The sequence below is a fragment of the Neomonachus schauinslandi genome, chromosome 14, assembly GCF_002201575.2.
Source record: "Neomonachus schauinslandi chromosome 14, ASM220157v2, whole genome shotgun sequence".
Classification (NCBI taxonomy): Eukaryota; Metazoa; Chordata; class Mammalia; order Carnivora; family Phocidae; genus Neomonachus; species Neomonachus schauinslandi.
The window spans coordinates 65,808,888-65,822,730 of NC_058416.1; the positions used below are offsets into that span (position 1 = coordinate 65,808,888).

Below are 13,843 nucleotides of genomic sequence, written 5' to 3' on the forward strand. Positions count from 1 at the left end.
AGACACCCTCGGGCTGCAGCTGAATACGCTAGCTACAGAATGATGCATCCCTGTCGTCAAAAAAGGTCAGGTTACACATCTCCTGTTTGTTGAAATCACAGGATAGGTGCAATAAGTTATAGAGAAACTCTACCAAATGGTCTGAAAAAGAAAGTGTTAGTTCTTAATAGGGGGAATATTTGGTAAATGCCACTATTTTAACCTTTATTTGGTGCCATGAAACCCTGTGGTAAAAGAACTCTTGCTCAGAAGCTCAACATATAAAATAGATTAAGGCTGTTTTGTGTAAGTGGGAGTGAGCGCACACCTTCCTGCCCTGTCCCCTCCTCCCTGCCTCTTGGTAGCCTGAGGGTGCCACAACAGAGCAGAGTTTGAGAGCTAGTGACCCATTCTCCTCCAGAGTCCCACAGAGCCAAGGAACTTTTGACCTTCCTTGCTTTTTTCATTATAATTTTTTTTATAAAAGCAATACAAGAATATTACACATAAACCTGGAAATAAATGGAGAGGAAAAACCACTGATCCCACCACCATTCCCTATTGTGTGTTAGTACTGTTCCCGCTCAGCCTTTTTATAAAAAATATACTTTGAAAGAGAAACCAACCAAAACAAAACAAGCAAACCAACACAGACCAAAAACGTGGTTTGCTCCAAGGTTGAATGGCTACAAGAGATGTCTCCGGACCCTTTCAGCCTCACGTGCCCACAGGCAGGGCTGTCTCCTGCTTCCCCACAATGGTGCCCCTGAATGGAGTTCTCAGGTTCTCAGGACACTCTGTGGAGCGGGCTGGTAGAGCAAAACCCTAAGGGGACAGCCCACGGGCAGCTCCCAAGAGCCCAGCTCCCATCCCAGGTTGCCTGCCAGGCCTCTGAGAGCATTGTTAGCATGGAGAAGCAGCTCTGAAGCCTTTATTCAAGAACCTGGCTTAGGCTCCCAGCCACTGGTTATTAGGAGAGCTTTAAAACAGCAAAGTGGGAGCGCATGGTGGCATAGTCAGTTGAGTACCCGACTCTTGGTTTCGGCTTGGGTCCTGATCTCAGGGTGGTGAGATCAAGGCCCGCCTCAGACTCTGTGCTCAGCGGGAGTCAGCTTGGGATGCTCTCTCCCTCGCCCTACCCGCCCCCCCACCCACCGCACATGCACTCTCTCTCTCTGTAAATAAATCTTTAAAAAAAAAACAAAAACCAGTAAAGTGGGCAATGTGAGAAATTATGTAAAAGCTGTGTGAACCTGAGCACTCAAGAATGCATGTTCTTAAGCCACCTGGCCTGCCCTACTAGGGTTTGACTCACAAAAAGCTGGTGCAGAAGCCCACAGACGCATTCTGCCCAGTGCTTGCCTGTGTGCACACGTGCCCTGCTATCTTAGTGGAGCCCCCCAAACTCTGAACAGCTACTGTAAAAGTAAAAAAGGTGCGTAAGATAAAAAAGAGAAGGAAAACATGGGGATGGTACAGAAGATGCTAAAGATGAAAAATACAAATCTCACTTTCCTGGCTCTGAATCCAGAGATGCCCACTCTTGATAGTTTTACTTTCCCTTCTAGAAATTCTCCATAAATGCAAACATATATATCCTACACACAGAAGGCCCATGGAGGCCTTTCGGAAACCTATCGCTGACATCCTGCTGTACTCACTTCCCCTGCACCTTGCTGTCTCATAGAACAATGCATCTTGGATGTTTTTCTGTAGTGGTGTATATGGAGCTACCTCTCATTTTGGTGGCTACATGATGTGCCATTAAATGGGTGTACTTTGGTGTAGCTGACTAGTCTGTTGATGGACATTTTGCCAGCACTGTTAGGAGGATCCTCCTTATGCACATAACCCTTAAGACCTATCACTAGTGGTGGGTTGCTGGGTGGAACAATGTGGGAACATTATGATAGATGGTGGGTAATTCCCCTCCAGAAAGTCTGCGTGAGCATATGACCCTTGAAGTGGCACAGGTTAGTGGTTCCTCACAGCCTCACCAGTTCTGGGTAGTACCAAATCTGTGATAGGGAGGGCCTGGATTTCTCAAAATTTACTCAAAACTGTTCTCCTTGCTAGGGTACTGCGCTCAACAGATCCTGACCGCTTCCAGGTAATGTTCTGCTACTTTGAAGATAAAGCTATTCAGAAGGACAAGTCTGGTAAGTTTATTGTTGTGGTACTCTGATGATGAAATGAGTTTTAATAGTCTAAAAAGGAATACCACTCCCAGTTTCCTGTCTACATGAAGAAAACAGTTTTATGAAGTTACACGCTACCTTGGAAAGACCAGTATAAAATATATAACCTTAAAACCATATAACCTTAAGGAGCATCACTCTTGTCCACCCTCAATGCTTGAGTACGCTCCAGCCCCCAAATTTCAGTCTCTAATACTATCCCATGCTGAAGGGATCCTGGGCTCCTCACATAGTCATTAATGGACCTAAAGCATCTTGTTGTGGTCAGGGAGCAGTCATGCTTTTTAAATGTCCAGAGCAGGCTAGGAGGACCAAGAACCAATTTCAAAGGGCTCCCAGTGGACAGAGTATCATAATTTGAACATGAATACATATTATTATATTGCTTAAAAGAAGGGTAAATAAACTGGGATAATGTGTATATCCAGATACACTAAGATATATATATATAATCTCCATATTTTAGCAAAGCAACAGATATAATGTGTAATATGTAACAATAATAGGTAATATATAGGATATACGTATTTATATATATGTTTGTTTTTTCCACTAAGTATTTGTGAAGTAGAGACAGGTAGTTGTTTCTCTTGTATAATCAGGAAAGAGGGAACATGAGGAAAGAGCCACACAGTCCAGGAAGAGGCCTGGCACCTGCAATAAAGTCACGCCTGGCCTCTAAGAGTGATCAGGTAGAAAGGGTGCCGCCCAGCGGGTGATGGGGCAGAGGCATTCCATAGAGTAGCCAGTTAATGGTACTCTGTTAAGCTGAAAGTAGCTGTTAGAGAGCTCGCTGTGGGGACAGCCCCAGACCTTCTGTGAGGGGCTCCATGCCTCACTAGTCATGCTGGCCATAAGGAGACCCCACTCAGGACCATGAACGCTTCCAGTGGCGCATCAGACCCGGCCAGAATGTCAGGGCAGCGAGTCAGGACCCGATGGCCACACCCAATTTAAGGACTGCATCATTTCTGGGGAGGTTTCAGAATAAGAAAATCTGTATGAAACGCAAAGACTTGCAAGTCCGATGATGCAGATGTCCTCAGAGTGCACAGAGGGTCTCAGCTGCAACCAGTCCTAAAAGCACCAGACTCCTGGGAAAACAAATAAATGAAACTCTACAGTGGTATAAAAATATTAGAGTTACTGAAATTCTAGTGAGGCAAACCTAAGATAAGAATAGGAATAAAAATAAGGAGAGTTATTAAAATTGAGACTGCAATGAAAAAAATTAAGCACATAGTATAGTCATTGTTTGACCAGTTTTAGTATAAGGACGCTGATGGGTTTTAAGCATCATCTATTGGTCTGTGTGTTGATTTTTAAAGTGTTTAAAATTTAAGAGACTCTGAAATATTAGACCCATGTTTTATTTAAATGCTTAGAAAAATTTGATCAATTTTGTAATTGTACTTAAATATTTGAGGGAATTGAGTGTGCTAGATCATGAGTTTTGATTGATTAACTGTGTGGGTAAATATTTCAAGGAATGCTAATTGAGAATTCTTAAAATCAATAAATTTATTATTAATTACAGTTAGTAGTGAGGAGTCCTTTCCATGTTTAGAAGCCATTGGCACACTGAAGAATCTATCAATTTGTTCTTGCCAATTCAGAATTAATCCCCAGATAATTCTGGTACCGTTTTTTCTGTTGTTGAAAAATCAGTCCTTGTCTTTTTTAAAATCACCCCAAGGATTCTGAGGTGCTGTCTCATATAAGACCTTTGTCCAATAAGTCCTTTACAGAACCCTTCACACTACTGCACGACAGTCAGGAAATTGAGTGGGTGAATTTATTTTTGTGGGGTTGACAAGGAAAGACAGTGTAAGGGTTCTGCAAGCTCCCCCTGCTGGCAGTGTGGGGAAGGGTTGGACGAGGAGGAGCCCTTTAGAGGCCAGGGTGGAAGATGCAGGCAGCCAGTTTGTATGCCAGGAAACCTCTTCCACTTGGGGTGCAGAATACAGGAGAGGAGCCCCATGCTCAGAGGGTCCCACACACATGCCCCAGGACCACTTGGGAATATAGTAGAGACACTATTAACCTCTGGCTGAGCTGTTCATTGATTTGCTCCTCTCGTCTATCCACCCACTGTCTATTTAACAGCTATTTTGTGCTAGACAGTTGGGTCACACCTGAGTTTCTTTGGTTCAAGGAGGGGGAGGGTAAGCGACAAAAAAAATTGACTGCCAACCCCTAGGGGCCTAAGAACCTGCCACATTTTGCCGGCCTTCTAATGAGAATATCTGTAGACAGAATCAGTTACCTTTCTGAAGCTAAAATGTCATTCTCTTCTGAGCTCTGTTTTTCTGTTGCTGTGTCATAAGAGGAAATTAAATTGTGGAAAACAGTATGGAGGTTCCTCACAAAGTTAAAAATAGAGCTACTCTACAACCCAGCAATTGTGCTACTAGGTATTTATCCAAAGGATACAGACATAGTGATTCTAAGGGGCACATGCACCCCAATGTTTATAGCAGCAATGTCCACAATAGCCAAAATATAGAAAGAGCTCAGATATCCATTGACAGATGAATGGATGAAGAAGATGTGGTGTATCTACAATGGAATATTACTCAGCCATCAAAAAGAATAAAATCTTGGGTGCCTGGGTGGCTCAGTCATTAAGCGACTGCCTTCGGCTTAGGTCATGATCCCGGAGTCCCGGGATTGAGTCCCTCATTGAGCTCCCAGCTCAGCGGGGAGTCTGCTTCTCCCTCTGATCGTCTTCCCTCTCATGTTCTCTCTCTCTCAAGTAAATAAATAAAATCTTTAAAAAAAAAAAAAAAGAATCTTACCATTTGCAATGACGTGGATGGAACTAGAGGGTATTATGGTAAGCAAAATAAGTCGGGGAAAGACAAATGCCATATGATTTTATTCATATGTGGAATTTAAGAAACAAAACAGTTGAACATAGGGGAAGGGACGGTAAAGTAAAATAAGTTAAAAACAGAGAGGGAGACAAACCATAAGAGACGATGAAACTCTAGGAAACAAACTGAGGGTTGCCGGAGGGGAGGTGGGTGGAGGGATGGGGTAATTGGGTGATGGGCATTAAGGAGGGCACTTGATGGGGTGCCTGGGTGGCTCAGTCGTTTAAGCGGCTGCCTTCAGCTCAGGTCATGATCTCAGGGTCCTGGGATCGAGCCCCACATCGGGCTCTCTGCTCAGTGGGAAGCCTGCTTCTCCCTCTCCCACTCCCCCTGCTTGGGTTCCCTCTCTCACTGTGTCTCTCTCTGTCAAATAAATAAAATCTTAAAAAAAAGGAGGGCACTTGATGTAATGAGCACTGGGTGTTACATGCCACTGATAAATCACTAAATTCTACCTCAGAAACTAATAATACACTATATGTTAATAAAATTGAATTTAAATAAAAGTAAATTTTTTAAAAAGAGGAAATTAAATTGCCCTGGGGACTGATGTACACTTTACCGATACTTAATTTTCACAGTACGTTGTACTCTTCACACGATTTCCAAATGGGATGTTTTTGTCCTGAGTATGGTACCTAGGATTAAACTGATAAATGTGTACCTACTGAGTGTACTTTCCTCTTCCTTTTCTCTCCTAAAACATGGGAGATGGGAAGGAGATGTCTTTGGAGATTTGTTATTGATGAGTTTTCAGAACCAAGGAGGAGAGAGTTTATAAGAAGCATCTAGCAGCCCCCAAAGCGGATTGCTAGCACCTCCTCTGTGTAGGTGTAAGCCAAGCCTCCATGTGTTCCTGCCCTGTAGCCTGCTGACTGTCTAGTCAATCAGTACAGACTAAGACCGAGGTAATCTCAAGCTAACTTTAAGCACAAAAAGGAAAGTGGCTGTTTTTAAGTAAAAATCTCCATAGAGGCTACTGCGTGATCATCATTGGCATCTGACCCCTATCTGATGGTTTTTTACTAGGAACTTACAGTTTCAGTTTCCTAAGAGCTACATGAAAAGATATTACACTAAACACACCCCCAAAACAAGATTTCATCCACCAAACCCAACTTCTTAGAGATCAGCCTCTCCCTGCTGGGGCATTAGGTTACACTAATCACTTTCCAGGTCTGAGAGTTTTGGGGGGCCCATTTATCCTCATGACAAACACATATGTGATGCCTCTTTATGTTCAGCCTCTGGCTGGGCCTGGGCACAGAGGTGCAGTGCCTGCCTAGTGTTTCGCCCTGCTGACCTTGCAGCCCTGTCATTTAGCCACCCCAAAGACGCTGCATAAATGGGACAGCACTAGAGGGCAAGCGGCATTTAATGACATCGGCACTGTGATGTTCACATCCCGCTGTTGCTTTTTAAAATCTGCTTTGCACCCTGGAAGCCACAACCACATCTGGTGCTTGTATCTTGGTTTCTAAACACCATTCTGCAGTAAAGGGAGCCAAGGCTCCAGGGAAAATACAAGATGAGCCTAGGACAGCTCACAGTGCCAGAAAGGAAGGTCTTGTGAAGGGAAAAAAAGAAAAAGGAGAGGAAGAAGAAGAAGAAAAGGAAAGGAAAGGCCTGTGGGCATGTCACAAGGACACAAGAGCCTGCCTGAAAGAGCTCCTAATGGCCAAAGCTGGAACAATTTGAGCAACAAAATAACGACAGTATTGGATTATAACCCAGTGAAAGAAAGAAATATCTATGAGTCCGTGCTGATTAGATGATTGAACAAATGAAACATGGGGAAGAAGGGACAGACCTTCCTTACAGAATTCCAGTAAGTGAGACCAGAGCACCTGCTGCAGGCAGAGCCCACTGGCAGGTGCGAAAGCCAGTGGGCAACATCTTAGAGAGAAATGACATGTCTGCATAACCTCAAAGTATCTTCCCCAGAGCATTTCCCAGTGACTGTGGTGTTTTTGACTTACACCCACATTCTCTTCAGAAGCTGCTGCTTAATTCCTCTCCCCAAGTGGGGGCTGGATGCAGTGACTCCCTTCTGAAGAGTAGAGCATGGAAAGGGAGAAATAGTAACTGGACAGTGGGAAACCTGGCACACACCACTGTACCTGAGTGATCAAGGTCAGCCTCGCCAGTGGTAGGAGATACTGATTTCACACCCCCCCACACCCCACCATACGACAAGAAGGCCACTTCACCTCTGTGGGATTGCCCTAAAATCTTGTAACCTTAGTCTAATCATGAGCAAGCGTCAAACACACCTAAATTGAGGGACATCCTACAAAATGCCTGTGCTCTTCAGAAGTGTCAAGGTCATGAAAGGTAAGAACAGACCGAGGAATCAACACAGATTGAAGGAGATTAAGGAGACCTGATTGGCAATGCCTCATTGGATCCTGGGACAGAAAAGGGACATTAGTGGGAAAACGGGAAATCCAAATAAAGCCTGAAATTTAGGTAAGAGTATTATATCACTGACGGCTTCTTAGTTTTGACAAAAGAGCTGCTAAAGTCAGGAGAAGCTGGGTGCAGGGTATGTGGGAACTCTGTGCTCTCTCTGCCACTCCTCTGTTAGTCCAAAATCTTTTCCAAACAAAATATTGAAAATAGCTGGGATTGGTCCCTTTCCCTTGATGCTCCTGACCTGTGGAAACCTCCTCATTTCAGGGATGATGCAGTGTGTGATTGCTGTTGCAGACAAAGTATTTGATGCCTTCCTGAACATGATGGCAGATAAAGTAAGCCTTGTCGGAGCGTGAGTGTTTGTCTGCCCAAGGCACATGGAGGGCACCTGTTGTACCTGTCTCTTCTGAATCTCCAGGCTAAGACCAAGGAGAATGAAGAGGAGCTCGAGCGGCACGCACAGTTTCTATTGGTGAACTTCAACCACATTCACAAGAGGATACGGAGGGTGGCGGACAAGTATCTGTCTGGTCTGGTGGATAAGTAAGCTCATTTTCCTTCTAATGCTCTGTGTGTGTGTATGTGTGTGTGTGTGTGTGTGTGTGTAAACTTCTTGATTTGGAATGTAGGGAAGAATCATCCAATCATCCTTACACTGTCAGGGCAGAAAAGTTGGAGTCAGAATTTAAACTCTCAAATGGCAATGCAGCCTCCCTCAGAATGTCATGGAATTTGCTACAAGGTCTGAAATTTGGTCCTGAAACCTCTACTTCACTTATTCTGAGCTATTGATGTTACTTACTGACAAGGGGTGTCACCTGCCTATGTCTCTGCATCCCACCCTCCCCTGCTGCAGGACTTCTCTGGGCTTGCTCTGGGTAGCTCACGGTCATCCTATGTGACATCTCCCACCCCAGAGCCTAGCCAGAGGTCCCTGGTCAAATCAGTGTCTTCCAGCCTCCTCAGAGAGGAAGGAGAGCCCCCACGGATCCTTTTCCACTCCAGGCTCTCTGTGCTGGGAGCCAAAGCAGACTCTCATGGGACACACCCCCACATGGATGAGAACCCTCAAAGGTGGGCTGGGCCAGCCTGTCTGCAGTATAAAGGCTGGAGGCAGCAAACAGCCATGCTGGGCCTGCCCACACATCGCTGCAAGCATCCAGGAGTTCTGGAGCCTGCTGCAGGTGCTGTGTGCCTGGTCTAGGCAGGGCCAGAAAGCAAGTGCAACACACGTATGACATGTGTCTGAGCTGGACCTCCTAAGCAATGGGCCATGATGAGGCACAGCTGTGCAGAGTTGGCTCCCCTCAATGCTGACCACCACATTTAGGAGCAGCTTCTTCTCTTTGCCCCAGGGTATCCTGCAATACTACCATTTTCTATTTGTGCCATCGTGAAAATATTAGGGGGGCCTGGTCAAAAACAAGGAGGGTCACTTTGGGGAGTGAGGGAGCGTGGCCTGACCAGTGCATAACCAAGACAATCAGTGTGTGGTTGAGAGCAAGTCACGTGGGGTCATGCTTGGGCCCTGAAGAGTGGGACTGGCAGGAGCCTGGGGGGTGTTTCTGACTGAGTGCCCTGCCTAGGAGGCCTCCTGACCTCCTCTGACCCCCAGCTGGGCAGCAGGAGGTGGGGCTCCCACCTCACCCCACCCCACCCCTTGAGGTGGCACTTTAAGGAACGGAGATTCCTTGAAGATTTGGCTCCTGGACCGAGACATGACTATTGGTGTAGGTTTCCCCACTTGCTCTGGAGCGGGACAGTGCTGAAGACCATGCTGGACATCCTCCAGACCCTGTCACTCTCGCTGAGTGCTGTGAGTATCCCTGCCTTAAGCCTGAGCCTAATTTATGCTACAAGTGGCCACATCGGGGGTGGGGACCCCAAATCCCACCCTGGCCTTTCCCAGTGAGCTGCAGCAAGGTTGGAAGTCCGTCACAAACCGGACAAGTGTGGGGAAAGGAGGCAAACACTCTGCTGCCCAGTATGAGCTGGAGGCCCAGCTCAGCAGAGGCAGCCTAGGGAAGGCGGTTTGGAAGAGGGAGCCTTGTTGTGTTTTCAGGACATTCACAAGGATCAGCCTTACTACGACATCCCTGATGCCCCCTATCGGATCACTGTTCCTGACACCTGTGAAGCCCGGGAGGTAGGCTGGCAGCCGTCCCCTTATTAAGGGCCGTTTTCATTGCCCTCTCGAGTTGTCAGGGCCGGTGTGTTGCACACGTTGTGTCATTCGGTCCCCAGCAGTTTGAGGTATGAGCACTGTGGGCCTGGGCCCACAGGTAAGAAAGGCTCAGCTGTCAGGGTCACACAGTACGAGCAGGGTGCTGACTCACTCCCAGGTTGGTCTGTCTGCCAGGCCCACTCCTGCCCCTCAGCTGTGCTGACTCTAAGCCCTTTCTTGGTTCAGCTGCCTGTCAGTTTATAGTGTCTCCAAGCTGCATGAGCAAGCATGACTGTCAGATGAACTTCACTGCTGTGAGGTGTGCAGACTGTCTGTCATTGTGGTAGTTGAGTAACATGACTTCAGCTTTGTGTGGCACTGTGGGAAATAGATGGAATGAGTAGCTCCGGGTAAGGGGGATGTGCTGTGCGAGGTCTGACTCGGAGCCCTCACTGTGGCAGACTGAAGCTCAGCTCAGACCTGCGGCCGGGTCATGTCCCAGCCTTGGGGCCTCCAGCCAGACCAGCTGCCAGCAGGGAGTCTCCCACGCCCCGCAGCGGCTGTGTGAGGCACTGTGAGTGTGGGCCCTGCCACCTTACGCCAGGATTACAGACCAGGATGTCTGTACCCTGTACCCAGAGCCTCGGGGTTGGAACATGGTCACTGTAATCATTTGCTAGGGTTGCCATGATTAAGTGCCACAGACTGAGTGGCTTAAACAACAGAAATTTATTTTTTCACAGTTCTGGGGGCTGAAAGTGTGAAATCAAGGTGTTGCCAGGGTTGGTTTGTTCAGAAGCTTCTTTCCTTGGCTTTTAGATGTCTGTCGTGTTCTTGTGTCCTCACTTCTTCCCTCTGTGCCTGTGTCCTAATCTCCTCTTTGGAGGACACCAGTCAGATTGAATTAGGACCCAGCCATATGATGACATTTTACCATAGTCACCTCTTTAAAGGCTCCATCTCCAAATACTGTCACATTCTGAGGTACTGGGGGCTAGGGATTCAACACATGGGTTTTAGGGGGGATGCACTTCAGCCCCCAGCAGTCACTAACTACAGTCTGTAGCTGGCATCCTCTGACGGCCCAAATACACTGACCTCGGCTTCATTACCCCCTCTTCCAGAGCATCGTGAAGGACTTTGCCGCGCGCTGTGGAATGATCCTACAGGAGGCGATGAAGTGGGCACCTACAGTCACCAAGTCCCACTTACAGGTACTTTCTTGAAATCACCAAAAAGCAATTTTGTTATGCTCCTTCCAGGGATCCAGAGAGCTTTCACAGACACAGCAAACTCGAAATACAAACAGCGCTAGTGTAATAAACAGAGACCAGAAACATTGGTCTAGTGCCTGAGAATAACAGAAGCCTCAGAGGTTGCTCTTTGGTGGGAATTCCTTGGGGGGGTAAGGGTGCTGGTCGTGGGTGAGGGGGCGCAGATGCAAGTGGGATCCGTGGGCAGGTGGGCCCCGGGAACCTGACCACTCACACCAGGTAGGTGCCGGGTTTATGGCAGGACTTGGGGCTGCTTGCAAGACAGGCACGGGCGATGTGGTGTGTGGGGAGGCCTGGCAGTCCAGCAGCAGCACCTCTGCCGAATGCCGGAGCTGGAGTGAGGCTGCTGTCCCAGTAGAGCCCTATCCAGGCTGCACATGGAGTTGCACATGAGCCTTTTCAGACCAAAGCACTGGCTTGTGAACACAAATGACTGCAAGGTGAGCCATTGTTCTGGTCAAGCAGAGATAGACCAAAAATACCACAATATGTGAGAGGAAAAAGTCACCTCAAAAGGGATCAAAGATAAGAAAAATCCCACTAGAAGAAATCTGGCTTAATAAAGAGAAGGTGCAACGAGAGGGGCGTGTGAAGTTGACCTCAGCAACACTTGTCAGGATAAAGCTAGTTGCAGGGGCACCTGGGTGGCTCAGTCGTTAAGCGTCTGCCTTCGGCTCAGGTCCTGGGATCGAGCCCCGCATCGGGCTCCCTGCTCCGCGGGAAGCCTGCTTCTCTCTCTCTCCCACTCCCCCTGCTTGTGTTCCCTCTCTCGCTGTGTCTCTCTCTGTCAAATAAATAAATAAAATCTTTAAAAAAAAAAAAAAAAAACTAGTTCCAAAGTGTTTTTGGGTCTGGAATCCAGGAAGGACAGAGCAGCTAGCCCCAAGAACCTCAGAGGCTGTTTGGAAATGCATTTTGCAAGAGCCTGTGGGTGGTGCCTAGCGTTGCCGTACTGTTCCTCCTTCCACAAAGGTGTTGGAGCAGTGAGGTTAGAGCAATTGGGGAAATGGAAAAAAAAAAGAAATGGAGCCCTCCATTTGGCACTCAGCAGCTAAGCTGCACAGAGGTGGGCCTTGTAACTAGGCCATGCCTGTAGCTTGACAACTGTCTCTGTCTAGTGGATTCACTGGTACTCTTCAGGCTGGGGGACTTTCTCAAACTGTTCATATTTAGGAACTGATTTTTTTTTGGCGGGGGGGTTCACATGGAGGAGAGGGGCTTCAGCTCCCAAGGCTAAGGTCTAAAGAGAGGAAGCCTCCTTTCATTTCTAAAAAGGTTCATTAAACAAAAAAAGCCTACAATAGGGGGAGCTATTTATTCTTTAAGCGTGGCCCAGGAAGGGAGTGGAAAATGCAAAAGCTTGCATTGGTGTCTTTGCTTCTACCAGGCCTCCCCTTGGTGTTGCCTCAGGCCCCATTTCCCTTCCCCCTGCACATCTAGTCCATCTGAACCCCACCCCACCTGCCATCCAGCCCTCACTGCCCAGCCAAAGTGTCCCCATCCTGCCTGGGCTCCCTGTCGGCAGCCTCAGCCTGTCCTGAGCCATCGTCTATGCTGCCCACCAGGGCGGGCTGGTGTCACTAGCAAATCTGCTCAGCACACCTCCCCGCTACCTTTACTCATTAGCCACTCCCCATCACCACAGGGTCCATGGTTGGGTTTCTAGGGCTCCATGAACCCTCCGAAGCCACTGACACAGTTTTGTAAGTCAGTGCTCATGCACTTTCCTGAGGGAGTCCTGGGGCCCACCCTAAACTCCCTCACCTGGCATACAAGGCCTTTCGGACCTGGCCTATCTCTGGCCCAGGCTTGCCCGCCTACCATCTAGCCCCTTGTGTTTGCTGCTCCTGCAGTGCTGACCTCTGACCCCTGAGGATCTGCAGAGCAGAAGGCCTTCTCACATCTCCGGGCCCTGCCAGGTGTCCCTTTGCCCCAGCATCCCCCTCCACCGGTTGGCCAGGCAGACTCAGGCCCTTGCACTGCCTTCCTGCTGTCCATCAGGCTGCCCCTTCACAGCATGGCTGCACAGGCAGGAGAACTGCCCGCATGTTGACAGCAGGACCAGGACTCTGCCGCTCTGTGTTCTGGGGAGCACGGGACTTGGCAGGTGGCAGATTGTCAGCAGGGATGTGCTAAAAGAGTAAGCGGTCCTCTCCGGTTTACTGTGTGGGCTGGCCACTCTGGGCAAGTCATCCTGGTTCACACGTGAGCAATAGCCCGGCAGAGACGGGGACTTTAACTTACTGAGGCTCCCACAGCAACGGATGGACCCAACATCAGAACCAGTGTTTGCTCTCCTACCTCACATACCTTTAAAATAAAACAGCCTTTTTTTTTTTTTTTCTGACTTCAGGAATATCTGAACAAACATCAGAACTGGGTATCAGGACTGTCCCAGCACACAGGGCTGGCCATGGCCACCGAAAGCATCCTTCACTTTGCCGGCTACAACAAGCAGAACACCACTCTTGGGGTATGTGTGAGCCTCCTGGGAGCCACAGGGTGAGGGGAAAACCAAAACTGATGTGGGGCTTTTTCCGAAAGCACCTGGGCACCCATGTGCCGCACACACAGCTGTGCTGGCAGTAGGTGGATCAGAGTCCCATGTACAATCCCCAAGTTCAGAGAGAGTTGGGCCGTAGAACCTTACTGTGTTTTCTTGATTCATTATGATATCAGATTTGGATTTCTGTGTATCCACAAGGAAGGAAACTGAGCTCTGGGAGACACGGTCAGCATTATCTTACAGTAACGTCGATTGGAAACGTTCGCTGGATTTTCCTGTTTCAGCAGGTGTCAGAGTGCACGTGCATACACATCTTCAGCTTCGTCTTGTTCTGCTCAGGATTCCTTTAGAGGGCAGCACATCCATGAAGTAGCACTTTCTTAGTTAAATCAGAGTTTAGGATCAAAGCAGCGGACTGACAACAGGTGATC

At 47.9% G+C, this 13,843-nt stretch overlaps 1 protein-coding gene across 4 annotated transcripts in view; it reads left to right on the forward strand.

Moving 5' to 3' along the window:
* The window catches only part of PI4KA (phosphatidylinositol 4-kinase alpha), a 120,649-nt gene that overhangs the window by 75,372 nt on the left and 31,434 nt on the right, over positions 1–13,843 (forward strand). For all 4 annotated transcript variants that reach the window (XM_021687874.1, XM_044921172.1, XM_044921171.1 and 1 more), the window contains 7 exons: positions 2,056–2,138; positions 7,733–7,803; positions 7,887–8,011; positions 9,203–9,284; positions 9,531–9,614; positions 10,757–10,846; positions 13,260–13,379. In XM_021687874.1, coding sequence (XP_021543549.1) covers positions 2,056–2,138; positions 7,733–7,803; positions 7,887–8,011; positions 9,203–9,284; positions 9,531–9,614; positions 10,757–10,846; positions 13,260–13,379 — 655 coding nt within the window. The remainder of the gene's footprint in view (positions 1–2,055; positions 2,139–7,732; positions 7,804–7,886; positions 8,012–9,202; positions 9,285–9,530; positions 9,615–10,756; positions 10,847–13,259; positions 13,380–13,843) is intronic.